The sequence below is a fragment of the Poecilia mexicana genome, unplaced genomic scaffold (genome assembly GCF_051168715.1).
Source record: "Poecilia mexicana isolate PSO_F unplaced genomic scaffold, ASM5116871v1 scaffold_16, whole genome shotgun sequence".
Lineage (NCBI taxonomy): Eukaryota > Metazoa > Chordata > Actinopteri > Cyprinodontiformes > Poeciliidae > Poecilia > Poecilia mexicana.
Genome location: NW_028263385.1, coordinates 12,444,853 through 12,472,485, shown reverse-complemented (window position 1 = coordinate 12,472,485; position 27,633 = coordinate 12,444,853). Strand labels below are relative to the sequence as shown.

General features: G+C 38.9%; 3 protein-coding genes across 6 annotated transcripts; 2 read left to right on the top strand and 1 right to left on the bottom strand.

The window, feature by feature from the left end:
* The first annotated feature begins 1,936 nt into the window (after positions 1–1,936).
* On the top strand, positions 1,937–15,730 carry LOC106917854 (uncharacterized). Its single transcript, XM_088013995.1, has 10 exons — positions 1,937–1,982; positions 2,232–2,252; positions 2,368–2,640; positions 4,882–5,002; positions 5,152–5,327; positions 5,557–5,699; positions 6,412–6,559; positions 8,003–8,184; positions 8,272–8,364; positions 9,330–15,730. The coding sequence occupies exons 1-10, from the start codon at positions 1,937–1,939 to the stop codon at positions 10,107–10,109; spliced, it is 1,983 nt and encodes a 660-aa protein (XP_087870121.1). The 3' UTR covers positions 10,110–15,730.
* A 303-nt stretch (positions 15,731–16,033) lies between these two features.
* LOC106917858 (zinc-binding protein A33) lies at positions 16,034–21,354 on the bottom strand. 2 transcript variants are annotated; one of them, XM_014987126.2, is made up of 7 exons: positions 21,254–21,354; positions 20,985–21,101; positions 20,730–20,825; positions 18,968–19,201; positions 18,566–18,588; positions 18,313–18,428; positions 16,034–17,368 (listed from the first exon to the last, which is right to left on the bottom strand). In XM_014987126.2, exons 2-7 carry the CDS (start codon positions 21,048–21,050, stop codon positions 16,815–16,817), a joined length of 1,089 nt encoding a protein of 362 aa, XP_014842612.2. In that variant the 5' UTR covers positions 21,051–21,101; positions 21,254–21,354; the 3' UTR covers positions 16,034–16,814. The 2 variants fall into 2 exon arrangements, with proteins under 2 accessions (XP_014842612.2, XP_014842611.2); XM_014987125.2 differs by having other exon boundaries at positions 20,985–21,354.
* Positions 21,355–23,549: 2,195 nt separating this feature from the next.
* ino80e (INO80 complex subunit E) lies at positions 23,550–27,360 on the top strand. 3 transcript variants are annotated; one of them, XM_014987128.2, is made up of 8 exons: positions 23,550–23,655; positions 23,898–23,980; positions 24,073–24,143; positions 24,224–24,276; positions 24,353–24,428; positions 24,816–24,936; positions 25,206–25,304; positions 25,600–27,360. In XM_014987128.2, exons 1-8 carry the CDS (start codon positions 23,595–23,597, stop codon positions 25,804–25,806), a joined length of 771 nt encoding a protein of 256 aa, XP_014842614.1. In that variant the 5' UTR covers positions 23,550–23,594; the 3' UTR covers positions 25,807–27,360. The 3 variants fall into 3 exon arrangements, with proteins under 3 accessions (XP_014842614.1, XP_087869940.1, XP_087869939.1); XM_088013813.1 differs by having other exon boundaries at positions 23,618–23,696; XM_088013814.1 differs by lacking the exons at positions 24,224–24,276; positions 24,353–24,428.
* The last annotated feature ends 273 nt before the right edge of the window (positions 27,361–27,633 follow it).

The window sequence follows — 27,633 nt, the reverse complement described above, 5'->3', positions numbered from 1 at the left end:
AAGAAAGGATGGACGAAAGAAAGAAGGGAGGGAAGGAATGAAGCAAAGAGAGAAGCAAAGACAGATAGAAAGAAGGTTTAAATTTCTCTTTTCCATTCTTGTTGCAGTAAACAACTCTTTCTGTCAGCTGTTTTCATGCTGCACTGTTCGTCTTTCATCACTGCAGCTTTTTCTTTCCTCTCCTGATCTTGTAAAATCAGAACCACACATACCTGGAAAAAGTTAAGATACAACTTAAACTTATCAGTTTCTCTGATTTTACTTTTTATAGGTTTATGTTTGAGTAAAATGAACATTGTTCTTTTAATCTATGAACTACTGACAACATGACTCTGAAATTCCCAACAAATATATAGTATTTATTTGCAGAAAATGAGAAATGGTCAAACTAACCAAAAAGATGCAGTGCTTTAATGCAAATAAAACAAGTTCATATTCATTTAGAGACAACAATACTAATGTTTTAACTCTAGAAATCAATATTTGGTGGAATACATTTTGTATTTACAGTGTCAGGCAGAAGTTCACACACATTTTCAGTGTTAATATAATTCATTTGGACTTTTAATTGTACATTGCAATTATTTCTTCTCAAGGGTGAAATGTTTATGCACACAAGTTTTAAAAACAAAACTTCCCAGCAAAAGTTTGAATTTACTGGGGATTAAGAAAAAATCCAAACAAGTTTTGGATTGTTTGGATCCAAAACAGAATTTTGGTGTAATTCTGTCAGGATATTTGGCTGCTGTCCTTATGAGAAATGGAAGACGTCAACTAAATTAAATTGTCTGGTTTTATGGCATGCAGCTTTTAAGAATAATCGATAAATGTTGAATATAGGCTGGTTTATCTGTTCTAATCCCGATGTGTGTTTGGGAGCATCTGACACCCATCAAAGACTTCTCAGTATTTATATAGAACCTTATGAATTTTGAATAAAGTTTTCTATTGTTTTCTGATTTGCTTTCTTTAGTAAATGCCATAATTTACTGATTGCAAAGCATCAGTATCATCATGTTGTACAAAGGTATCAGTCAGGACAAGAGAACAAAAACAAACACCATATCATATATACAAAACACTATAATTCTGCATAATTATACAATTTTGCTTCTAATGAACAATAAGATGTTTAAATCTGTTTGGTTTATGTACATGGCTAGTTTATATGTTTTGTGGTCTGACGAAAATAAGCTCAAACTTTTGGTCACTAATTCAAAGTGCAAGTTTGGTACAAAAATAACAGACTGACCAGACCTGGTTGTATTTCTCTTTTGTTATAATCACACAAAAAGTCTTTTTTTGTTATTTGTATTGTTCCTTACCTGACTGAAACAAACAAAAAAAAAAACTCTCAGTGTTTTACTTTAATATCAGAAGCCCCTCCTTTTTATTTAGTTTTGGAATGGTGCAGCAGTGTCGCAATCTGAGAAGTTTATATGAAATATTAAAGTTAAGATGTGGGATGCTATGAAAAAGCACTGAATTAGTGGAAGATTGATTTGAATTATAAGATGTTTTTACAAAACGTTAGTTTGTCACACTCATGCTACTTTCTTATTGCAGCTCTAACAGATTTGCTTGTTTGTCAGATTAAATTTTCCAAATTAAAGGTGGAACAGGATATGAAGAAATTTATGTTGGCCTCATTTTTCTACACCACAAAAGCTATTTCATCAGAAATGTGGACACTTTATATTTTCTAATTTTTATTGGATGAGAGGTGTGTGTGTGTGTGTGTGTGTGTGTGTGTGGGTGTGTGTGTGTGTGTGTGTGTGTGTGTGATTAAGTCACTGCAGTAAATTTAAAAAAATATGTTTTAATTAGTTTTATACATATCTACAAAGAGCACAATTAAAAACAAGTTTTTTTGTTTTAAAACTGTAAACATCTATATATATATTTTTCCTTTTCAGATACGAAGAAATTTTCCAAAATGACGCCAGTCACAGTGATTACGCTCAGTTTCCTAATCTCTGCAGGTATGTGGAGTAAAAATCAACGTTTCTGATGCATTAACAAACATTTTAAACCATTTTTACTGTACAGCTTCATTTTATGTTTTGATTTTAAATTTAATGTTATACTGGCGAGTGTGAGACAGTCTATTTAAGGAAGTGATATCTAATTATATTAATTAGTTTGTTATGCTAGAAAAAGAAATAACTGATTAAAAAGAGATCAAATGTTTTCAAATTGTTTTCTTTTTGCTGTTTTATTTGATCTTGCAGCTATCTCTGCCCCTCTAAAAGGTAAAAGTGCCTCTTATCACCACATCGCATGATTCTGATGCATCACTTAAGAGGTTTCCTCTCCCTCTGAGTGGAAATGTTCACAGTACTTACTTTCTCTTTTTTTCCGATCCAGAAACGGAGGAATCTGTAACTCTATTCAAAGGAGAGGATTTCCACATCCTGCTGCCGTCACAAGACGTGGAGGTCACATTCAAGAACCGTTCCGACCGTTGGAAGACCTCGATGCTGATGAGGGGCGGCAAAGTGATCAGCACTCGGGTTAAACCCACCCTGCACTTCAACTACATCAACATAGAGGGTGTGGGTGAAGGGGATGAGGGGCTGTACATCCTGAAGGACTCAAAGGACGCGAGTGTCATCAAGCAAATTTCACTAATAGTCCGAGGTATGGAGAAACACGACACATCGGGAACTTTAAGGATGTGCTGGAAGGGGCGATGAAACAGAACTTTATCTGCTGAAAACTGGAAACATGAAACACACTTTGGTTTGATTTGATTTATTTATTTCAAACAGATTCCAAACAACACGAGCAATCAGTAAGACAGAGAAAAAGGATTTTGTTTGCCTCGACTTTTTTGTTTGAAAAGGAGTAGACAGAAGTGAACACCTACTTTTTATCTCAATTTAATGACGTATAAACTGAAATATATTACTTACCAAATCAGTAATTATCAGAAATTTGAAATTAAAACTACACTTATGTACCTGTTCAATATACTGTGCTAACGTACCAATAAATAAATTATATTCTTGACACAATAAAGAAAGTTTAGAGGTTTTCAAAGTGTGTGAGAGCTAGCCTCCCCCTCCACTCCCAACCACATTGTTGCTTTTATTTCTGTAAACTTTTTGCTCTTCTTATACTTGAGGAGGAATTCGATTGGCTCTAAGAGTTTGTGGTGAATGAACAGGCAAAATAATAAATTTGATTTACATTGCAAAAATGGAAATAAACAAATAAATTAATAAAAGGACGTAGAGTTACCTACAGACAAAATAATAACAATGACAGAAACAGCTGGTGGCTGGATGAATGGCTGTGAAGTCGGCTAAATGTTACTTTATATTTTTCCTCTTGTTGCATCCCCTAAAGAGCTGTGGTGCCCCCTGGTGGCCCACGCCCCACACTTTGAAAGGCCCTGTGCAGCTCTGCCATCGCCAAGAAGTTCTTCTTTTATACCTTACTCACTGAAAGTTTGAGATTTTGGGCTTTTGGGTGAGATGGACAGAGTGAGATTTCAAACCAGCAACTCACTGGTTACATTATAAACATTCACCTCCTGAGCCATTGCACATAAAATCAATAAATCAGTAATTCTTTGTAACTTTTATAACATTTGTTAAAACTGTCACCATAATGAGATCGTATAATATGAGACAGATAGTCTGGGAAAACAATCAGGCTCCTTTGCTTTCTCGCAGTGCTGCTTTGCTGTCTGAGGAAATACGTCACTCCCAGTGAAAAGCAGCCAATCAGAGCCAAGAGTAAGGCATTAGCGCTGTCAGTCATGCTCATGTACACGTTGCTTAATGTGTTAAGCAACGTGTCTGTTACTTACAGACACAGGAGCACCATTTATCCGCCGTCTTCTGTCATGCTAACTAGCCTAAACATTCATTTCTGGCTCTGTTGAGGTGAACCAGCTAAAGAACTGGTTAACTAGTTAAAGAACAAGGGGGAGGGTGTGAGCAGCGTGTACATGAGCATGATTGACAACACTAAGAACCTTCTCCTGGCTCTGATTGGTTGTTTCTAACCCAGTGGTTTATTTTTGTAGTTACTGAAATAGTTTTAACAAATATGTATAACACATTTTGTTTAAATTAAAGTTACATACCCAAGCTTTAATGTGGATTTTTTTCCTCTCTAATATGGGTTTACTTAAATAAAAATGTCCACCTTTTATGCAGTGTGTGATTACACTACTGCCACAAAAGGGTTAATTTATTTCATTTATTCAAATTGTAACCAGAGGTTATAATTAAAGTGGAGGGCACTGAATGGTTTTCTACTTTAGGCCCCAGGCCAGCGTCAGAGTCACTGTGTTGTCACGTCAATCACTTCTTTTCCCAGTCAGATAAATCCAGCGCAAACACAAGAGACTGAATCACAATTTAAACTCAGAGTGTGGATGAAAGTGACTGTTGTAAGTGGGTGCAGAGCCACATGGAGGGAGTAATGTGAGCTAATGAAGAGGTGCATTTGGTTTTTGACGGTAAGAGCAAAGCTGGAGATGTCAGGCAACAATTATCCAGCTCTTTACCCGTCCCTATTTCCGTCCGTCCCCTCTCTTTTCCTGTCCTTATCTTGTCTCTTCTGTCTTTCCTTCTGTTTAAGTTTTATTCGTACCCTATCATTCTCATTATACCCTGATATTTTCGGGTCACTGCTCCTTTCCTTTTATGCATTTAGTCCCTTTTTTTCTACATCTGCCAAGCTGTTTTTCCTTCCTCTTCCCTTCACAGTACCGTTCTCCTGTCATTTCTTATTTCAGCTCAAGCAAATAATCCAGCCTCATTGGCCTTTGTGAAATTGTCAGGCACTTTCCTGTCAACTCTATTTAAATTTGCTGCTCCCGTTTACTCGTAGATAAAATGATCATCCCCTTGTTTTGCCCTCCAGACTGCACCCTCGAACAAATCATCAAATATGGCGGGAACTTCCATATTCCAGTGCTGAATGTGAACCCCCCCATCACTCTGGAGTACAAACCCAGTTCAGTGGAGGCCAACCTGACATCCAGGTAGAGTCGGCACCATCGCACTGACTTTCTGAACCCAAGAGTCAGAACTGACATTTTTCAGCCTTGACGCACATGCGCTGAGACAAGTCTGAGACGCATCGAGAAAAAGGTTGAGGAAGGTTCACCGTCTTCGACTTTCGTCCCTGCAGACCGGCGATCGTGGTGCTGACGGCCGCTGGGTTCTCCACCGAGCCTTACCGAGGTCGCATCACCGTGGGCGAGCGATCCGTCACCATCAGCGCGGTTACAGGCGTCGATGAGGGCAGCTACACCGTCAGGGACAACCAGGGCGTTATCAAACAGCAAGTGTGCCTGAATGTGAAAGGTGAGGACAGCAGATGAAGGCTGAATATTTATCTTTACCTGTGCATGACTTGCTTTAGTGTCTTCATTCAGGATGTTGTTGTTGTTGCTCCAGTTTTATGCTCCCCCTGCATGGCTTTAATGGCTTTTTAAAGACCCAAATCTTAATGGTAGGCTAATGCACTTGCAGTGTGTAAACAGAGAGACTGTGAAGTTATCAGATTTCCTCCCTTCTCTATTGTCTCTTGCAGAGCACACAAACTTTGTGTACCTTCCTGCTGATGAAAGGCTGAAGATCAACCTGATTCTAAACAGCTCCCTGGTCCAACTCCACTACACCCGAGACTCGGACTCCTCAGCCGTCCTGCTGATGGATAAGGGAGAGTTCACAAGTGTAACTATAAACAGACTCTTATTTTCTCCAAAGATACTGCAAGACATTAGAACCGCTGTGTTGCAAAAAACAACCCATTCCAGGCTCTGTTTGGTTGGATGACATAATAAGAGGAGATGTGCAGCAGCCGCAGTTAATTTCTTGACATTAGTCAAGAAATTAACTAATGTGGCAACAACTTACCAATATTAATGAACGCAGTCAAAATATGACAAGAGGTCAAACATAAATTACCAAGTAAATTATCTAAACACAAATACCTGTGGAACGTGACAATAAAATCTCTATTCTGATTTTGTTTCAGCTTGTTTGGTCAAACTATAATTGTTAAAATGTTGCCCATCGTTGCTCCTTTCACTGACTAGAGAAATAAACGTGGAAATCTCTTAAGTAATTTCTTGTTTCTTAGATTTCTAAATGGCAGAAAACAGTAATTAATTCTCCAATAGAAAATGGGACATAAATAATAAAACAACGTTTTTGAATTAGAGTTTAAAGTATTTATTTATCTTGTTTTATTACTTTTCCATATGGTGAGTTAGCTATGACAATAGCTTATATATTAAATACCCCAAAACAATATCTTTGTGTACTTTTATCACCTGTTTCTTCATTCTTTTTTCAGTAGGACATTTATTAATCCCATTACATGCACTAAGATGTCGGCTCATCTTATTCATGTTTTCTAATTAAACGCCTTGTTTCATTCCAGGCTCAAGCAGATCTTGGTTTCAAGGACCGCCTCTCTGTGGAGGGTTCGATGGTCTTTCTAAATCAGATCAAGAACTCAGATGCTGGACTCTTTAAGATCACAGACCTGCAGGGATTCACCGTGTCCACTGTCCATCTGGGACTGAAACGTAAGCCGGGAATAGAGACTAGATCGGTGCCACAAGTCATGACTTTTGGTTTAAAACTTAATAAATTATACAAAGTGATTAAAAAAACAACAACATTTGACCTACACAGAAAAGACTGAAGAGATTTCTGATGAGTTGTAATTGACAACTCTGAAATGTTGATCCCACTGCAAGGAATCTGAGACCGGGGCTGATGTGATCCACTAGACCACGTGTGTCAAACTTAAGGGGCGTGGGCCAAATCCAGCCCGCCATAGCTTTTTATGTGGCCCTCTAGATTCTTGACTAAACACCAAGTGTGCTTAAACATAAAGTTGTCAATAAAATCAATCCAGTTTTTATCTGTTTACTGACAAATTATATCAATCAGTTCCTCCAGTTTCTTGAGAGTTATCGTGGAAATTCACACATATACAAATACATAATTGTGAGTTTATTTCAGAATTTTTTCAAAATTTCTCAAAAAGTTTCTTACTTGTACTAAACGGCCTTAACTGATGTCATATTATAGTCCACTGTCGTAAATAAGAGCAAATATAGCAGATATTTGCAAAATAGTACCACAAACACAGTGATTTATGATTTTTATAGCAAAAAAAATTACAAAAAGTACCACAAAATCCTTAAGGGACTGAAAAGATGTTCAATAATATTATTCAATTTGAAGAATTCATTGATATGCTAACAGTTTGTGAACAGGTTTTATCAGTGCATTCTGACAGAACCGGCCCTTTAAGAACCTTCATGATTTTAATTTGGCTAAAACCAAAATGAGTTTGACATCCTAATCTAGACCATCCAATATGACCAGTAACAGCCAGTAAAATGATTTGAAGACTGGTGTCATTCTCCTAGCGTTGGTCAGGACCCTGGCAGCAGCCTGGCTGGTACCATCAGCGCACACATGACGGAAGATGCTGTGATACTACATAAAGCATACATACTGAATAAAAGTTTTCTAAGGACTGAGCCTTAAGGGACTCCACATGGGATTTTTTTTGTTTACATTCATAATGATCAAATGACACAAAGTAAGCCCAGTTTGCTTAATAAAATCTGAACCAGCTAAGCTCAGTACCAGCAAGTTACACTCATTTTTCAGAAGACATACGTTTTTGATGCCTATTTGTTTAAATGTATTTAAAAACTTTACCAGCACATGTTCAGAGCTGTGGTGTTGTTCAAAACCTGACAGTAAAGATTTCAAAGATTTTTATTCTTTTTAATAAGAAGAAGTAAATTTGTTGCTAAACTGCCTTTTCAATTATTTCTCTTTTTCTCTTGTTAAGTTAGATATTGGTCTACTGTGCAACCTACGCAGGTTTGAACATGACAGTTTTTGCCTCCTACAGAATTGTGTTTTTTTTTCTAATGTCTTGATTAGGAGGAATTTATCTTCAGTTGCTATAACTCAATATGCTACTTCTCTCTGCCTCCCCACAGCCTACCAAATGGAGACCCTTTATGTGGCCATCATTGCCCTGCTGGGCCTGCTGGCTTTCCTTCTGCTGGTTTGCCTTCTGTCCTGCCTGATCAAAGTGAAGAAGAGGGCCAAGAGGGCCGCTGCACTGGAGAAACTGGCTCAGAACGCTGGCAAAGAAGACGAGGGCGAGGCCTTTAGACAGGTCTGGTATATTCACAATCACATGTGACAACGAAGGTTTCTCCAATGCAATTACTAACCTTCATGTGTTTGTGCTGCATCGTTACAGGTGGTCAAGAACATCACTAAACTGAGCGAGGAGTCCAAGCATTCCCAAGCAGACAACACAGAGAAATCTCAAAGCACTGAGGTGGACATCAAGGTAAGGAGACACCACACCCCGTTCTTGAGCTAAGACAGAGAAGTTTTAATAATGACTGAATATTTTTTATGCTGTTCTCTGCCGTTTAGACAGTTGCAGCTTATTCAGAACGCTACTGCTAGAGTCCTGACTAAGATCAAGAAAGTGGATCACATCAGTCCAGGTCTCAGATTCCTTGCAGTGGCTTCCTGTGCAACAAAGAAGAAAAGCGTTGAATGATTTAGGGCCAAAATGTGTCTCTGATCCGTTCACGTTTTATGAACTGTCCTGACTTCTCAGGTCTTCTGGGAGTTATCTTATTTTCCTGAAAAGGTTAAAGCAAACATGCAGATTTTCTGCACCACAACAAACTCCCAGAAAACCCGAGGCCTGCCCTAACCTTCAGTTCTCCTAAGTTAAGGCTGAAACTGTTTCTGTTTGCCGCGGCCTTTTGTTGAGTTCAATATGTTTCAACCTCGATCCAAAGCCTGCAGCCAGCCCATGCCCGGCACATTGTAGCTGAGCTCTTCCTGTTCTTTGCAATTTCAGCTTACTCCTTCCTTCTTTCCTTTCCTGCTCTGTCTGCAACAGATGGACTCGACTCCAGTTTGTCGTGGACATGAATATGATGCTAATTTAAGTCTTTCAAAGGTTAATTTTAATGGTTCTGCTTACAGGGTGAAGTGACGATACGGCTTTTCAACAGGAAAGGGTGCGCGAGATTTCATTTATTGTGGAGTTTCTCTAATGCATACAGGGTCTAAATTAAACTCTCACTAATTTGAGGATAAAAGCCTGTATAATTTTGAGCCTCTGTAGTTTGGAGAAACCAATTCTGGTTTTTCAATGAAGCTGGTTTAAATGTGTCTTTGAAAGCCTTAAGTTAGTGTGATACTCAAACCCATGATCAGAGTACCTAAATGTCTCACCTGCACTCTGCAAATTGAGCAGCTAATAATGTTTGCTGGATGTCTGTGTGAATGCAGGGTCTGGAGGTTTCTTCTAAAGAGGTTGGCGTTGGTAATCTGGAGACCAGTGACTCCGGCGTTGGCTTCAACACCGCTCTCCCGCTCGATACTGACACCGATGTCCCCGATCAAATCCCCGATTCTGAGACTGTAAGCATCTCTGTTGCTCCTGAAATCCAACCAAGCCCTCCTTCTGCTGCTGAGTCTAAGCCAGCTGCTCCACCGGTACCAGAACCTAAAGCAAGCCCCGTCCCTGAAACGAAAAAAGCCCCGGACCCGCCCGTCGAAGCAAAGCTGGACACACCCAAACCAGTAGATGCTAAACTTAGCCCAACCCCGAGCACGAAGTCTGGTTTGAGTCCAGCTGAAACAAAACCTGCACCCAGTCCAAGTCCAGAACCCAAGACTGGACTGAGTCCAGCTGATCCAAAACCTGCTGCTAGTCCAAGTCCAGAACCCAAGACTAGTCTAAGTCCAGCTGATCCAAAGCCTGCACCCACTCCAAGTCCAGAACTGAAGATTTCTGCGCCTGCAGCCACCACTCCAACACCTGACACTAAGAGTACAGCAGCTTCAACTCCTGAGCCCACCAAACCGAGCCCAGCAGAACCCATCACCAATGGCACACCAGAGCCGGGACCCGATTCCAAAGCAAGCCCGGATCATGCAGAAATGATCAAAGACCCAACTTCAAAGGAGGTTTCCACTAAAACCCATGAAGTGGAGCTGAAGTCCAGCAGCGTCGCGCCAGAAGGCAGCAAAGACGGCGCCGCAGCCGAGGGTCCGACTACGACCTGAAGACCGCGGCTCCGAAAACACGAGGAACCCCCACAGATCCCCGTCTATCACCACCGCAGACAATCAAACACCCCCTACCAAAATGGTGAGGAAACCACAGCAAGCTGGGGCGATGGCGACACTAAACCCACAGTGATAATCTAACCTTGGAGACTTTCTGACTGACACACAGTTTAAGTAACTAAAGTGGCTTTTAATTTTAACCGTTTCAGTTTTGCCGCCTCGTTTTCTATTGATTTTACCGGAAAAACTGCCAAACTGCAAATTAAAACATTTGCAGAGTTTACAACTAAAATATTAACTCCACATGAAATGTTTTATAGGATATCCACAAAAAAAAAAAAAAAAAAAAAAAATAGGGTTTACGGCATTTTATCATATCAGTGTAGCAAAAATTTCGTATTAACCTTGAACTAACCGCTGGTTCCCATTGAGACGACTGTTCCTCTAACAGCATGTGGATAAAACTCACAAAACCAAACTTTTTCAGCCTAAGCATGGACAGATTAAATGTTGACATTATTGATACTGAAGTGTCCATAATAACAAGATTTTCATAAATTTAACCAAATAGAAAAACTTAGCACAAATAGTAATAGTCCTTTTCTTAATTACTACTAATAGGACTTTATGAAGGGATTCAGAAAACATCTTAGATGGTTGAAATGTGTTTTAGCAGAAAATCCCTGAAGTCCCGATGATGTAGTTTTGGTCAAATCTTTATGTGGTTTTATAAATTTGTTTAAGTCCCAGCCGTATTACAATTCATTGTCCAAACTTCCTTCACTTCCTTCCTGTTTCTGCTTCGTTTTGGTTTTCCATGGAGGAAATTCTGACACAAATCCCAAACAGGTGGACCGCGATTCCTCTAGTAACATGTTTATTTGTTTTTCCTTGCTAATTTTCCCTCTTTTGTCTGTTTTCTTTTACTTTAAAGCCATTTAACCAGATCTTTCCTTCGACAGTACATTCGACTAAAACTTGAAAGTCTGAATTTATGAGAAGCCGAATACAAAACAATCAGAACAATGTCACCGACACTTTTAATCAGAGAGATCTGGATAGTTTTGTCATTACGAATAAAACGAACAAATAGAATTGTTTGAAAATAAATAGTTACAATCATAGATTAAAGAAAGTCTTTTGTTTTATGATTCAAAAGACAGAGTCTAATTGAGTTGTATAGAATCAAATACAACGGAAAGCTGAAATTCTGGCTGGACCATCATTCACTATACAATGTGTTTGCCATACATGTAAAACTTACTCAACTCTGCAGGAGTAAAGGTTTGTATCTTATTAACCCACACATGCAGCCTCTATGTTATTGTGTTAGCTGGTTGAGAATGGGATTGAATATGTTTGTTAATAGTAGTTAGCATCACAACAAGTAGAAAATCCCAGTGGATTCCTCTTACAGGACAAATCAGACGCAGCACATGTTGATGTGTTTGGTGGCAGTGACAAAGAGCAAAAATCTCTCTCTGTTTTGAGAGAAGGTCTGATTTTTAATGATGTTCTGGTGAAAAACTGAAGGAGTTAACATTTACCTTGAGTGTCCTTTGGTGTCTTTATTTCACATAAATACAGATTATCTTAGATTAACAGCTTGTCCGAGAGGGGCCAAGATTAAACTGAACCTCTACTGTCCCAAAACAAATAAGTGTAGGAATGTTTAAACTGGATTCAATTGCATTAAATGGTTATTTAAACAGAAGCTAATAGTTATTGATCTGGGAAATAGAGCTCTGTGGTCCACCACAAGCCTTCAAGTGTGAAACGCACTGAGAGAGCAACCTCCAAAGTGTTTAAGCTCAGAGCAACTCACATATAAATAAAGTGTTGCGTAGTGCAAAAATACTGCATCGGTTTGTATTAGTGCTATTTTGTTGATTTTTACTCTTTCTTACTTTTATAGTAGACAGTTTCTCTGACCAGAATCGCTTTACAAGTTTCATTCTGAGTCCACGTTTCACGGAGGAAGATTATTGGTGGTGCACCGCGTCCAAACTTTACCATGTATATAAATATTATGTTTTTAGTAAATAACCAGTGAAAATGTCAGAATGGTTTAAAGATTTCTAGGTAAGTAATGACATTAACCAGTGTGTTTTTTTTTTAAAGGAGTAGAAGTTCATTTTGGTCTTGGCACCAACTAATCTGAATTCAAATGAGTTATCTACTGTAGGTTGGATGTTACTTAGCTGTAATCTTCAACTTGACTTCAGTGTGAGGTTTTTATTTGTGCTTTTACACCACCGTCTCTTTTAAACTGGTTTGAGTGTGTCCGGCGGTTAATGCGACCAAAACAATTTCATTGTAAGTTTTCCCTCGTAAAAAAACAGGTGCATAAATAGTTACATATTTATTTAAGGAAATTAATTTTTCTACCTCGTGTTTCCCTGGTACAGGTTTCATATCCTGGAATTACCTAAAAACTTTGGAAATACGGAAGCAGCACAAAATGACTCAAAGTAAATCACTCAGCTGGCCTTCCTTTGTAGTTTTTCCAGAAAGTTAAATCCTTAGACGTAAATGATGATGATTTCTCAAAAAGCCATAAAACAAGATGTCAGATTTGATACGAAGATGACACAAATTGAAATTACGTATACAAATGTGCCTCAGAGTCGTACAAACCAACAACGTCTACAGTCAGAATGAAAATTTGTGATGTAAATCACTGTATGGGACTTGCCTGGATCTGTGTGGGAACCACTGTCACATTTGGCAATACTGACAATAACCTTTATATAAAAACACACACACATGCACACACACACACACGAAAAAACACACACTGTAAATAATGCATGTTTGCCAGTTTAACCCTTCAGTGGCTGAATGTTCCTAATGTATAAAGCACTTCTTGTCTCACATTAAACAAATAAAACCTGAACTAATTCAAATTTTCTCCCCAAGCTTAAATCTAATATATAAATGCTTTTACAGATGCTATGTGTAGTAATCTTCACTAATGTCTTGAACTAATGTAACAACCCAGATACTAGCTCCTTTTAGTGCAGTTACCAGTGAAACATATCTCTTACACTGTATTAAACATGCTTAGCCTACGTCACTTTACGCATCGACCGCAGCATGCCCAAGACATGTTCTGAGCTTCTTATCGTCCATAAAGTCGTACCTGTGCGAAGTGATATATCAGTGTTGCAGTTGTTGTGTGTCCGGGACCCGTCTGTTGCGTCTGTGTGCCTACGGTTTGGTTTATGATGTATAAATGATCAAACGTGTGCTGAATCTATGCACTGGCGGTTTGTACAGAGTGAAATGTGTACTGTCTGTGTGTTTGGTATCCATGTGCCTGCTCAAACTGTGTTTCAAGCCAAGAGCGTGGATGTGTTCGGAACCACAAAAAGAAAAAAACAAACAAAAAAAAAACCACAAAGTAAAGTACTGATATTTGAGCTCGGTTTGTTCTTGTTTCAGTGCCTACGATGTTTATTGGATTGTCTTTAGTCGCTTCCTGGTGGCAAACAGGATGTTCTCACAGTTATACACACCTGAACGCCGCTTCTTCACCTAAAACGAGCTTCTGTGAGTGAGTGACGGGAGCAAAGAGGAAGATGTAGCTTTATTTTATGATGTGTAGCATGCAGATTGCTAAATATGCTTTATTTTACTAGCTTGAGTCTGAGAGTTTATTTAGGAATTAACAACAGCAGAAAATTCATTTGAAAGATTGCTATGGGTTGTTCAGTCAATAAGTGGTGACTAAAATATAGTTATTATAAATAATATTATTAAAATATCTGCAGTGATTGATGATGTGTAAAAAGCATTTCAATAAATGCAATATTCTACTGCAGCAGCATAATCTCACATTAAGTATTTAGAAAAATCCAACTTCACATTTAGTTAGAGAAACAAAAGAAGCAAATTTTAACAAAGTCACAAGTGTCACAAACAATCTGATCCATACTTAAAAGTTTATGTAGATCAAAGAATATAGATAGTTTAAGTAATTAATCCAGGACTTTCTGTTTTCCTCTATACAGAGTATGGAGGCCTATTTTTTCTTGGCCACTTGATGGAAAGGATCAGAGGATATGCAATTCAAGAAAGGCAGGTTTGTGATGGTCTTTACAAATTAGAAGAGGTCTTAAAGAAATTGCTACTTGCCTTAAGTTGCCAATGTCTACAATAAAAAAAAAGATAAAATTTACCAAACAAAGCTGATCATTTTTCTCGGTACCGATCACATTGAAGACAGAACTTAAGATTAGAGGCATTTTTGTGTCATCAAATCGCCATAAAATCCATCAGACATTGTAAACGTGGCAAGCATGGCAAGAAAAAAACAAAAGACTTATTCTGATCAAATTAAATTAAAACATGGGATGTCTGCTACCCTGTGCCATTATCTGGAACTGTAAACTTTACCCAGATTGAGCCTTGTGAAAACAAACATTACTGGGGTTTTGTGGAAAACAAAAGACTGATGTTCAAAACACAATATCTGTTTCCTGTTGTGAAGTACAGTGGAGGCTCTGTGATGCTGTGGGCATGCTTACTCTGCAAAAACAACATTTTACCAAGAGTTTTTGGTCTAGTTTCTAATGCAAATATCTTAGTTCACTTGGAATAAGACACAACTAACTTACAAGTAGCTTTTCAGCAAGATAGAGTAGCTTGTTTTAAGTGAAAAATTCCTTAATATTGATGACAAAAGTATTAGCTATAAGTGAAATAATCTGCCACACATGTCAAGTTATATGGGGAAAATGTCTTATTGCATAACTAGAACTATAACTTTTTCATCAATACTTAAAACAAGCTCCTGCATCTTGCTGAAATCTTACTTATAAATCAGTTTTGTCTTATTTCAAGGGTACTGAGACATTTGCAGTAGGAACTACATTAAAAATTATTGGTAAGACTTTGTGCTTTTGCAGTGTAAGTGGATGGCATCGTGATTTCTTTCTATCCTGCCCGTTGTGGGCCTGGTTCGCTCAGGACACGTCACGAGTTCATCGCAGGGCGCCAAAATGACACACACTCTCCCACACCTAAAACCATTTCAGAGTCAAACCAACATTCACGATGTCCAGAGAGAACCAAAGTGTGCTAAAGAAGAACATGCAAACCCGATGCAGAAAGATCACTGACCAGGAAGGACCTTCTGATTCACCTCCATGCTGCCTGTCTAGATGTTCGTCTATAAATAGCTGTTAATAGAAGATTATGCTGCAGCAGTAAAAAACTATTTAAGGCTTTTTACTCCAGGGGTGTCTCTAAATTACAGGGCTGTTATGCTAAGACATGACCAGCCTTTGTTTTTTACTTTTCTTGCACCCAACGAAGGCTTCGTCTCACTAGATCAGAGTTATGACATCGTACCAGTTCCAGAAACATTCTGAAAACCCAAAAGGAGAAACCGCCTCTGTTGCCACCACAGCTTCTCCTTACACTAAGCCAGTCGTGTCTGTCCTCTCTGATCACTGCTGCTGTGATGGACTGTTTGTGGTGTGGCGTCCCCACATGGCCTCTCTGTCCTTCCATTTTGCACAATTCTTCACACGGATGTTTTGTATCGACACTATTTTTTTTCTTTATTTCATGCCTAAATGAATACTAAGAATAAACAAAAAGGTTATGCCATCTTCTGTCTTCTTGTCTTCGTCTGTCACGCAGCAGCAGGGGGCTCTTGGTCCCGGAGCTCCACCTTTCTATTCTCAGTTTAATAAATCATTTAGTGTCAACTATAATTACATTTTGGATATCAAGCGCCATTCCTTCACCTCTCTCATTCCCTGCGCCATTTTCTGAGCTCCCATAACCTTGCAGGGAGGAGTTACAGCAACATAGTGGAGATATTTATATGCAGGCCAAAGGTTGCGTCATGAAGCTCTTTGCACCTGCTGCTGTTTGCTTCTATTTTCTAAAGAGTCCACTTCACATGTTAATTAAAGACCAGTCTTAAAATCATTTTAATAAATGCATACATTGTGTATCTTGGCTGCTCATTCTGCATGATAGAAAACAATCAGTCTGGAAGTTAAATTTTTCTGTTTACAATAATTATTAGTAATAGCTTACATTTCTTTTTGTTCCTGTTTTAAATTAAAGGGGCAGTGTTGTGTAAAATTGACTTGTTTGACCTTCATGTCATGCTTTAATGTTATTCCCTCATCAAAAACACATCTGGAGTGTTGCTTTGATTCTTTCATGCCTGTTTGAGAAATCATTTAATCTCCTGTGGTAAATATTCAGCTGAGCAAAGCGCCTGGGTGGACCTAGCTCCGCCTTTGAGATGAAGCTCCTCCAGACTAGCCAGCAGCAATTAGCAAGCACCTGATAGAAGTCTAATGAGCTCATCACATGAGCTACTTATAAGTGTAAAAACTGGTAAAAACGTGATTTCCTGCAGTCAGAGTGTCAGAAAGAACAAGAGTTTCTTAAAGAGACAGAGGCCCAATTTCAAGGCGTTAAATTTTAAAGTCAAGTTTCTTTTAGGTCATATTTGAACTATACAGCATTTTGATAACAACTGAAGGTACATTTGTAAAATGACACTACGTGGCTGGAGAATTCATAGTACTGCCCCTTTAAATAAATTTAGGCTGCCAGCAATGAAAACGAGACAATAAACCAGAACCTGTTTGGCATCAAGCAAACTGAGAAATAAATTACATTTTAATGATTCCTCCAGGATTCAGTTTGTCCATCAATCCAGCTGCTGAGGTCCTAAAGTGAGGGGTTAAAGATTGTGATTGGCGCCGTGTTCTTTCCGTCGTCTGTGTCACACGGGTTGAAGAAGGGGAACAGGGGAACCATGACGGTTCCCATGGAGAAGGTGTAAATGGGCGCCATGGTAACAGCGTTGTAGAAAGTCACCTCCTCGCCCTCACAGTCCAGGAACACGCCGATGCGGACCAGCTGGACGGACACGGTGATCTTGGTGGGTTTCGGATCCGTGCAGGCCTGGACAGACCCGCCCTTGAAGGCCAAAGTCCAGAGGCCGATTGAGGTTCCCGTCGCCGTCATCTCTCCTCTGGGGACATCCTCCCGCGCCACGCCCAGCCTCCACGCCGTCTTGTAGCCCACCTCCACCTCCCAGTAGTGTCGGCCGGTGCTGAAGCCCTGGTGGCCCAGCAGACAGTAGTAATAGTGGAAGCGACGCGGGTTGGGCTGGACCTCAGAAGTGTCTTTCTCTTCGTCGAACCAAACGGAAGTGCAGGACTCAGACAGGCATAGGTTAGGGTGGGCAGTGTCCGGGTCAAACCTCACCGATGTAATATCTGAAGGCAGAAACGGCTTCAGTTCAGAGAGATTTAATGAATCTATATTGCTGTCAAAGATGTTCAATACAACTTCTTACATCCTTTGAGTGTTTTCATGTGATAGTCATCAAAATACAGAACACAAAAACTTTATTCAAGTTAGAGTCGCAGCTACTTCAACTTATTTTTACTTAAGTAAAAGTAAAACGTTGCTGTCCAAGAAATTTCTCACATAAGAGTAAAAAAGTATTTGGTAAAAAGGCAATTCAAGGATTGAGTAACTGAGCAAAACTATAATTTAATATTTAAAAATATAAAGTTATGTTTAAATATTGATATTTGAAGACCAAAGTGAAAATAATTAATACAAAATAATCAAACAAAAAGATATGTTTCCAAATCATTTTCTTTCAATATGAAACTTATGAAACTTTAATAAAAACTGCAGGTGTGTGTCTGGAGAATTTATTTTATTAAAACAAGCCTGTTCTCCATTCACTGAAGTTATTCACAGGAATTTTACTCAACTAAGAGGAATGATACTTCATATTAGAATTACTCAAGTAAAACTAAGAAGTACAGTGTAAAAATACTCCTTAAAGTAGTTTTACCCAAAATGAAACTCAAGTAAATGTAACTGAATAAATGTAACAAAATATTATCCAACTCAAGGATGAGAAAGTCCTTAGTTTTACAATCTACAAAGCAAGACGTCACATTTACAGTAAGGAGGGCGACATGGACTTAGAATTTTATTTTGCAGTACTGTTGTGATAACAATGAAAATTATAATAAAAAAGATCTTTTTTATTTATTGCTGTGTCCCAAACTGCTGCGGTTATTAAGGTGGTGTGCTGGTCCGGCACATAACATTTGGATAAAATAGACTGAGGATGTAGCTGTAATGTGAGAATATGTGAAAATGTTTATGAATACTTTTGCAAAACAGTGTGGACACATACTTGGGTAGAGGCAGCTTTTCATGTGTTTCCATATCCTGTACTGGATGGGACCCACAAACCAGCCTGAGGGGACCTCTGTGTCCACCTCTGCAGGACGAATGAAGTGGACCTGAGACCTAAACAATCAAAGTGAGAGGAAAAAAGTAAACATGGAGCTCACAGCAAAGAGAATACCAGACCATAAACAGATTATCAACACACAGAAGGACCAAAATTATACGTTTATGGAAAGAACACCGTAAAATAAACCTACCTTTTTACAAGATCTTGAATTTCCTGCAGTGAGACAAAGTTTAGAACATGATCATAGTCAACTCAACTCATAAGCAATGTTTCATCATTTTATGTCCTTTACGTTTTAAATGAGAAATTGATTTGCACTTGTAAACTAGAGAAGTCAACTATTTAGCTGAGCCAAGAAGATTCAGCAGAACGAAATGAATGCAGCTCTGCAGGTTTACTCCGATGCAAACCTGCAGCACGATATCTTCCTGCAGCTCTGAGTCTGAAGGCGTAATCACAACAAATCACAAGTATGATGTGTTCATGCATTTTCTTCCTGCATGCTGGAACATCAGAGCTTACTGCTGTAGCTCCAGCACGACATCAATTATAAACCAAACCAGTAATTTTCTGTCCTCCATATTTTCCTCACTTTGAACAGTTTAGGACTGTCCTCCTCGGCCAACTTGCTGTTCAGCACCGTTATTGCTCTCTCCAGGTCCCGTCCTTGTGCGTCTATCTTCTTCTCTCTCTCCTTCAGCTGCTTCAGAAGTTTCTGTCTCTCCCTCTTCAGTCTTTCCAGGTCCTGGTACTCCTCCTCCTCCAGGAAGCGATGGAGGTTCTGAAACTCGGCTCTGACTTCTCGTTCTAGTTGATCAAACCTGATCTGAAAAAAGAGAGGGGTTTGTTACGTATTTAATATGTGGATTAAATGAAATGATGTGGTTATGTTGAATGAGTTTTTTAATTAAAGGAGTTGTGATTTATTTCGCAGTGAGGTGTAGATGGATGGTTATCTTGATCATATTTTTCAGAGAGCCCGTCCTTTTAACACATATTGTGAGACTACGACTTCATGCCTTGTAAAAATGTTTGTACCTGTTGAGTTTTTAACATGTTGTGACGTTACAACCAACAGCTTCAATGTGTTTTGGGGAGATCTTCTCTGATACATCAAAGAACGTATCACTTTGAAATGGAAGAAAAATATTTAGTGGTCTCGACATTTTCTACAAGTTAAACTGTGACATGTTAGTTTCGTAGTCAGTCCATCGTAGTTTATTCTTTGAAGAATGCAACTGTAGCAGCAAATCTTACAGTATGATACCCTATGGGTATGAAGCTTTTAGTAGTAGTAGCTCTATAACAGGGGTGTCAAACTCATTTTTGTTTTGGGCCAAATCAAGATCATGAATGCTCTTAAAGGGCCGGTTGTGTCAGAATGTATTGATAAAACGTCACTCCAGGATTTCATGATACTTTTTGTGATTTCTTGTAATAAAAATCAAAGTCTTTGTGACACTAATTTGGAAATATTTGTGATATTTGTGTTTAATTAAGACGGCAAATGCGACTTTTTATTACGTGTAGTTCATGGAATATAATCTGACATTGATTAAGGGCGAGGCAGATGTTTAGTATAAGTAAGAAAGTTTTGTACATTTTTTAGAAAAATGTGCAATAAATTCCCAATTATTAGCGCAAAAAAAGTGAGAGGATTTGTTGATTTTGCATAAATTTCCACAATAATTCTCAAGAGACTGGAGAGACTGATTGATATAATTTGGCAGTAAATTAATAAAAACTGCATTGATTTTATTGAAAACATAATATTTAAGCACATTTAGTGTTTAATCTATAATCTAGAGGGCCACATAAAAAGTATGGGCCAGATTTGGGCCACGGGCCTCAAGTTTGACACATGTGATCTGTAATATGAAAATGACTCAATAAATGAAGCCAGAAGAACATAAGCAAATATGGTTTCTTAACTACAGACCAAGACACTTCTTATTTTCTTAAATAGATCAAACTCTGTCATGTTGTGGCGTATCTGTGGTAACTTGGTTGAATTTTCTAACATCAGTGTTTTGTAGTAACTTTCAGCTTTTTTGTTTTGCATCACCCTCTTCCACACGTTTGCAATCTCATCTTGTGGCAAAAATGCAAACACGATTTCTTATAATTTTCTTCTTTTGACTGATTGTCCCACCTGAATTGTGGATCTCTGTAGCTCCTCCAGAGATAACAGACTTTTCATAAGGGAACTACTTTTGTAAGGATTATTTTTGTAAGGCATGTTTTTACCTCGATGTTTTCGTACTGCTTCAGTCATAATTATTCTGGGTGGAGCTGAACCTTTTGTGTCTGACAGGAGTGTATTTGTGTTGGAGTGAGGAATGCAGCAAAAATACCTCTACTTCCACCGAGTCTATGTACGTGTCTCTCTCTGCTCCTCTGCATTCGTCTACCTCATGTTTGATTCTTTTAATAGACTGAACAAGCTTGGCCTGTAACACTCACACAGACACACACAGAAGAGGCAGGTTATTGGAGAAAAGGCAAAGGGAGCAGAAAAGTTTCCCAGGATTTGTTTGCTTAAAGGTTCACCTTTCAGCAAACACGGACATGTTATGAAGCCAGTGAGAGCAACAAACCATGAAGCTTACCTTGTTCTCACAGAGAAGGCTTTTGCTGCAGTTGTTGTTTGTGTCTTTGGTGTGGTTCTGGTACATTCCAGTTTCCTGAATAAGGAGCAAAGCTGAAGCAAAAGGACCTCAGAGAAGCTGAAATAAAAAAAAAGTGATGGAAGGCGTTATGAGGGTGAGGCAACGTGAAGGACATTAGTACACATCAAGGAGACGGGGAGACATGCAGGGGAATAGACAGGAACACACAAGCTGACACGATGAAAACAGCTGGCAAGACAAGGACGTACATCCAAGCAGAAAATTCACAAGACGAAACGCATTGACAGGCTCTGGTAATCAGGAGCAACAGCCTGACTTGAGAATATATGGATCCATTAGAAACAAGCAGGGGAGGGAGAGGAGGGGCAGAGGACTGGAGCTGCCAGGAGGGATTGTTGGCTGATAGGGAGAGGTTGGCAGCAGCGATTTATGGAAGCAGAAACAGATGAATCTATTTCTGTCTGCCTGTGTCTTTGGAAAAAAACAAGAGAGGCAGCCAGCCAGTCAGAGATTGTGTTTCATATCAGTTGTTGTGCCTGGAAGGGAGAGGATCCATGTTTATTTTTGAAAGGTGGCTCTGTGATGTCTCTGGAAGGGGTGGCGAGATCCTGGGTTGCAGCTGTATGCACTGTTACCGCCCTGCTGGGGAAGGTGCATGAAAGGACTCTGCTTTGAGAGGGAGGAACTCAAACTAAATGCTCAGGTTAATGCTATCTGTACTCTAACAGGGCGCTGTGGTCCACGTCTCTTTGTTCCCCTCCCCCAACGAATCCCACACAAGCACAGAGGGTCTGGCTACAGGCTATGGGGTATGTGCACTGAAGCAGCGTCTCTGCAAATGTTCTTCATCTATAATTCATGATTCTGGGCCCGGGCAAGTGACTGTAGAGAGCTAAGGTTCGGCTGCAAACTTGGTGCAGTACAACCTGCTGCAGGTGGAGAGGACACCTGCAGGGGGAGATGAGTAAGGAACGAAATCTTACTGCAAGACGGCATCGGAGTTTCACTGAGGCAGAGTGGAGCTGGCTCCAAATTACGACTCACTGAAAGATTTTTACTCTTCATAATATATTCACTCATTGCATATGTATTATTTATTTATTGAATTGGACTATATAATGCACTTTTTTAAAAATGCGAACCAAATGTAAAGTATTTATTGTGAGATTTATGTGACAGAGTCACACAAAGTAGAGCATATTTTCAAAAAGAAAGGAAAAGATATACATTTTTAAGATGCTACTTAAAGATCAGAAAGTATATTGTGGATATTGTACATTGCTGCCCTTTTCTAAATTGCAATCAGAAAGTACAACAAACAGCAAAACCATCTTACATTAGGATACTAAAATTAAGGACTTTACATTGAAAATACATTTGTATATTATTTGTATATAATTCATTTTCAAAATGGAAGCTCATGTTTTATATACATTAATTGCATGTAGAGGGAAAACATTTTATGTGTTTATTTCTGTTAATATTGATAATTATGGCTCCAAAATGTATTTTTGGAGAAAATAAGAATATTAAAACCATATGTAAGACAGGAATGTTAGATAATGTCAGCTACGGCATTATCTACGGCTACAATCCAGTAGCTCGCCGTCATCAGTGAATGTGTGTGTGAATGAAAATGACTGATTTCATTGTAACGTGTTTTTGAGGGTCTTGAAAAGTGCTATCAAGTCTGAAGTCATTTCAGCTCATTACTTTGCAGGATTGGCATTCAGTACTTGGTCTGGGCTCAGTTAGCATGAATTATTGCATCATAAAATCACATCTACAAAAGCTTGTAAATAGAGAAAAATATGAAGAACTCTTTAATCTCCTAGTAGATGGTTGCACTGACCTTAGATTTGATCAAACACAGCAGACCTACAGTAGTAGATGGCATGACTCCCACAATCTAATTTAAATATGTGCCTCTTTAATCTGCCTCCTTTGATTTCCAAATGAAAATGACAAAACTTTATCTGGAAATGTAACGGCGGGGTAACTGTCCAGTTTTTCCCCCCTCAGTTCAGTTTCTGGTCCACGACTGTCATGAAACAAGGAATGAAACTTGCTGCTGGGTATGTTTTAGTGGCTGTTGATGTTATGACTTCAGGACCTTGTGAATTTATACAGACAATGAATATAATTTCTTTCAGAAATTTCTAAAGGCAGCAGCTTTTGGACCTTTTTCTACCATGCTTTTTCCTTCCACAGAACTTTCCATTAATGTGCCTGGATGTAGCTCTGCGTACAGTCAGTTTCTTCACCATTTAAATTTTGTGACTTACTTTGAGGGTGTTAATGTCCCCTTAGCCTTCTTCCCCACAACTGTGTACCTCATAAAATATTTTTTTGTGTCAGACATTATTTTTGATTGCTTCAGTGTTATACTCTGCGTTAATGCTAAGCTAAATTTGGGATTTTTAAATTTGGTGTAAACTAGAAACATCAATATCAACAACATTAACGTAGTTTATTCAATGAATCTACACCATGGTGAGTAGTGCTCTGCTTTCTGAGGCAGATGGTGAACTACAACCTCCTAACCTGCGGGCGGCAGCATTGAGCTGTGATGTCTCTACATAACCGGAAATGCTGTGGAGCAAGACGCATGTAAACAAGAGGATGTCGCAGAGACCCACCCAAGCTAGAGGTAGCAAATGATATTTTCAAAGAGTTTTGATATTTTCAGAGGTATTCTTACTTTTTCAAGATATTGCATTTTTTCAGCGGTGTTTGTGTCCTGCATGTTGACAAATGTAGCATTAAAACACCGTTGCTACAGCTAACTAAGCTAACTGAGCTCTCAACACACTGTTTCAAATACATCCTACACTGCGCCAAAACAGCTCGCAGATGGTTGATTTTTAACCGTTTTGCATCTTAAATTTTCAGAAATGAACGGTCAGACAGACGTAGAGGTCGACTACAAGCGGAAGTACAAAAATCTCAAAAGAAAATTAAAATTCCTTGTTTATGTGAGTGACTTTTCCCTTTTTTAATCACAAGTGTTTTCTTCCCAGGACTCGTGCTTTACTTCGTTTTCACTGCTTCTTTTGCTGGTTTACAGGAACAGGAATGTTTTCAGGAGGAGTTGAGAAGAGCACAAAGAAAACTTCTGAAGGTTTCCCGAGACAAAAGGTGAGATTGATTTTGCTTGACCATATCCAGGTGTTTGAAAAATAAAATCGTGGTAAACTGAAGCTCCCCCTGGTTTCCAGCTTCCTTCTTGACAGATTGCTCCAATATGAGAGGGTTGATGAAGACTCCTCTGGTAGGTGGAACATAAATAAATCTATATTATCTATTTTACTTTCTTACTGAATCATGTTTTCTTACTTCTTTCTCAGATTCAGATGCAACTGTTTCTTCAGAAAACAGTGAAGGGGAAGGACTAAGAGAGAGGGAAAGAGAAATTGCAAAGAAGTAAACTACAAATGTTTATGAGCTGGAAATTGATCCAACTAGACCTGTATCTTTAAAAAAAAGCTTTCAAGGACTTTAATCACTTCGTAAAAACCATTAAATCAAATCCAAATCTGTGTTGTGTTATTAGACCTGTATTTGTCCTTATTCAAGATTTTGCAACTTTCTAGAATTCTTAGAAAAGTGCACTTTGAGTAAAATAGTAATTTATTGTCGTACTATTTATGTTAAGAATGTCTTTTGAAAAAAGAATGCTTTATCTTCTTCCTGTTGTCAGGAAATCAAACTTAGGAGCATGTCGCAGCTTTTCAGATGTGCAGGCATGTTCCATTTCACATATATATTATATCCATCCTTTTTGACACCTTCTCTTTCTTTTTTTTTCAGGCGGAAAAGCAGCCCTGGAGCCTGCCTTTCCTCCTCTTCGTCATCCCCTCATCTCTCTCTGCTGTCCCGTTCTGGAGTAAACCCCCTGCAGTCGTCCAGCACCGGATCGTACCTCAACGCTGTGAGTTCTCCATCTCTTCCCCTGCAGCCATTACCATTTTCTCATCTGCAGGCATAATCCCTGTTTTCATTGAGCATTCTTTTATTCATGCCTGTTTTATTGTTGTCAGTTTTTATTTTATTTTTTAATGCCTTCACCATCTCTGTACTGTTCATTCTCCTGTGTTTGTTCTTTTGTGTTTGGTCTGTGTATGTGTGTGTCGTAAACTCCTCACGAATGTGTGCATGTGGTCATTTGGAAAAATCGGGTTGTGCATGTGTGTGGGGCAGATGCCCTTCCCACCAGAGTATTTGGCACCACCAGCTGAGCGAATGAAGAAAGAGAGAAAAACAAAGACGCCAAAAAACAAGCGAGAGGCCGCAGGGAAGGTGAGAGGAGGGGGATTGGAGATATTTACAGAGAGCAGTAGTCATAAAACATATTGCAAATATTTGGTATTTATTAGTTTATTTCAGGTTTTATCTTATTTTACTCAGTATAATGCAAAATGGTGTCTTTTCATGCAACAGTTTTTTAAATTAAGACACATAACACATGTTTAGTCTTGTTTTTATTTATACATCTGTGACGTAGCCATCCATTGCCACTCATCTATTATTTAAGAGGTTTTCGTCCCTTCCTGTGCCACAATTTTGAAATCATTTGTACCCTCCTCCTCCTCAGGTTGTTGGTCCGATGGCGGCTAACTACACGTCAGCCTCTGGTGCCCCTCGAACAGCCAGCGGCCCCTTCAGCTGGGTTCCCAAACAAATGCTCAGCGGAGATGCGGCTGACGAGGAAGGTGAGAGCGATGGGGACAGCGACAGAGGAGACGAGGACAGAGGGGAGGGAGACGAGGCCGAGCTCGTCATTGACATCCCCAATGAGTGAAAGCGACTGGGAGATGTATCTAACGGCAGGATGGAGGAGGGGGGGCCTGCTTCTGTTTGTGTAAGGGGTAAAAGAGAGGACTTGAATGTTTGTCCTGAAAGGAAAGCTCCCCCTGGTGGAGATGAGTTTCATTGCAGGCAAAATAAAACTGCAGAAATGAGTGTTGTTGAAGTAATAAAACAGTGAAACAGTGATAGTTTCTTAAATTCAGTCTTCGTTGTATAGATGCACTGATTATGTTTTCCCGACCAGAACAGATTTCTTTTTGCGTCTTAATCTGCCAATTTTCAATGTAAAATATTTTTTCTTCTCCCAATAATTAAATGTGAAAAATATTGACCATTAAAAAAGATGCATTATCTGTTTTTCTGAACAGCAACAGATATTTTGCCCTAAGCAGAGATTTTGCATTTCAACTTCCAAAATAGGATTAACCGGGAAGCTTCTACTCTGTTGTGACATGTTGGTACCTAAAACCTGCACAGCATTAAAGAGCTAACGGTGGTTCTGTGGAAGTATTATGGGTAATATTTATTTCCCTTTCCTGTAGTAGAAAGATGTTGTATCTTTATGAGCTAGAAGACATTATAAATGAATCTTTGGTGGAAGCTAACGGCTCGTCCGAGTCAATCTGAACATTTTTACATCAGTTTGATACAACCAGCTTTTTTCCACATGGAAGCAGAAATGTTCAACTTCACAAAATGGCACCAACTTTACATAGTTTGTTGTAAAATTGTAAACTGTTTATAACGGCTAAAACTATTCTTTGCCATTGATATGAACATGTTCAGTTTGAGCTTAGCTGTCATTGCTAGCTAAAATGGGCAGCTTAGATCTGACTAGCTGTTAGCGTTAGCTGTTAGCTTCTAGTTCCCCAAAAATGTATTTTTACTTCTAACAAGCTCACAATGATATGACATCTTTGTTGTAATGAAAGTATTAGTTAACTTCACAAAGCCTCTTTTTTTTAAATTCTTTTAATTTTTTTTTATTTAATTTTATTAGATATTGAATTCATGTACTTTTTTTTTTATTAAAATAACCCAAGACTGATGGTGCCCTGAAGATGTAAATCACCAGACCAGTTGTTATTGTAGATTATAAATGCTCGACTGGTGGAAGCGTTGCATAACTACTGGTCATGTTGGGAGCTTTCTGCACCAAAATGCCCTTTTCCTCCTGCCCAATGCAGGACATTTGACCTGCTGATCATCAGACAGAGCTGTCCAAGGAAAAACTCTGATTTCAATCACTGACTGCTTGATTGGTCCATCGATGCCTATTTAGCCAACTTGATCAATCCTGCGGCTGATTTTATGCTTCCTCTGGATAGCCAGTGAATTCATCCTTATTTGTTCTTCAGATATTTGTTTTGGCTTTGCTTAAATCAGCCACCATCTCAGAGTTCATCGTTTGTAACCTTAGAGTTATAAATGTCTATTTGTTACAGTTCTGGTATGTTTAATCTGTGCCAGGTATCAGCTATTGTCTTTAAGAATGTCAAAATAACCTTTTTTAAATACATAAACACTTTGTTTTTGCACTTGTAAATTTGTGTGTTGACATTTTTCAGTTTTAGCTCACTAAAACATTTTGTTTTCAACTAAAATATTCCCAGCTTTGCTATTCGAATAGCACAGAAGCAACCCTAGAGAAACTTCTGACCTTGTTGCAACATTCGTCTGAAAGCGTTGCACATATCTCACTCGATGGCTTGATGCCCCACCCTGAACATCACACCCAGAAATGTTCGTTCCAGGTTTGTGTTCTTTAAAGGTAGCATGTCAGCATGCTCTTTCTGCAAAGGCACCTCAATCCATGTTT

Bases quoted from the DNA above. Each gene is read 5' to 3' on its own strand.
- LOC106917854 (XM_088013995.1), top strand. From the start codon at position 1,937: ATGACGCCAGTCACAGTGATTACGCTCAGTTTCCTAATCTCTGCAG. The intron at 5,003-5,151 runs GTAGAGTCGGCA...TCGTCCCTGCAG, and splicing joins GAGGCCAACCTGACATCCAG to ACCGGCGATCGTGGTGCTGA. The intron at 5,328-5,556 runs GTGAGGACAGCA...TGTCTCTTGCAG, and splicing joins AGTGTGCCTGAATGTGAAAG to AGCACACAAACTTTGTGTAC.
- LOC106917858 (XM_014987125.2), bottom strand. From the start codon at position 21,050: ATGTACCAGAACCACACCAAAGACACAAACAACAACTGCAGCAAAAGC. The intron at 20,826-20,984 runs GTAAGCTTCATG...TGAGTGTTACAG, and splicing joins GCCTTCTCTGTGAGAACAAG to GCCAAGCTTGTTCAGTCTAT. The intron at 19,202-20,729 runs GTATTTTTGCTG...CTCTTTTTTCAG, and splicing joins TAGACTCGGTGGAAGTAGAG to ATCAGGTTTGATCAACTAGA.
- ino80e (XM_014987128.2), top strand. From the start codon at position 23,595: ATGCTGTGGAGCAAGACGCATGTAAACAAGAGGATGTCGCAGAGACCC. The intron at 24,937-25,205 runs GTGAGTTCTCCA...TGTGTGGGGCAG, and splicing joins CCGGATCGTACCTCAACGCT to ATGCCCTTCCCACCAGAGTA. The intron at 25,305-25,599 runs GTGAGAGGAGGG...CCTCCTCCTCAG, and splicing joins AGCGAGAGGCCGCAGGGAAG to GTTGTTGGTCCGATGGCGGC.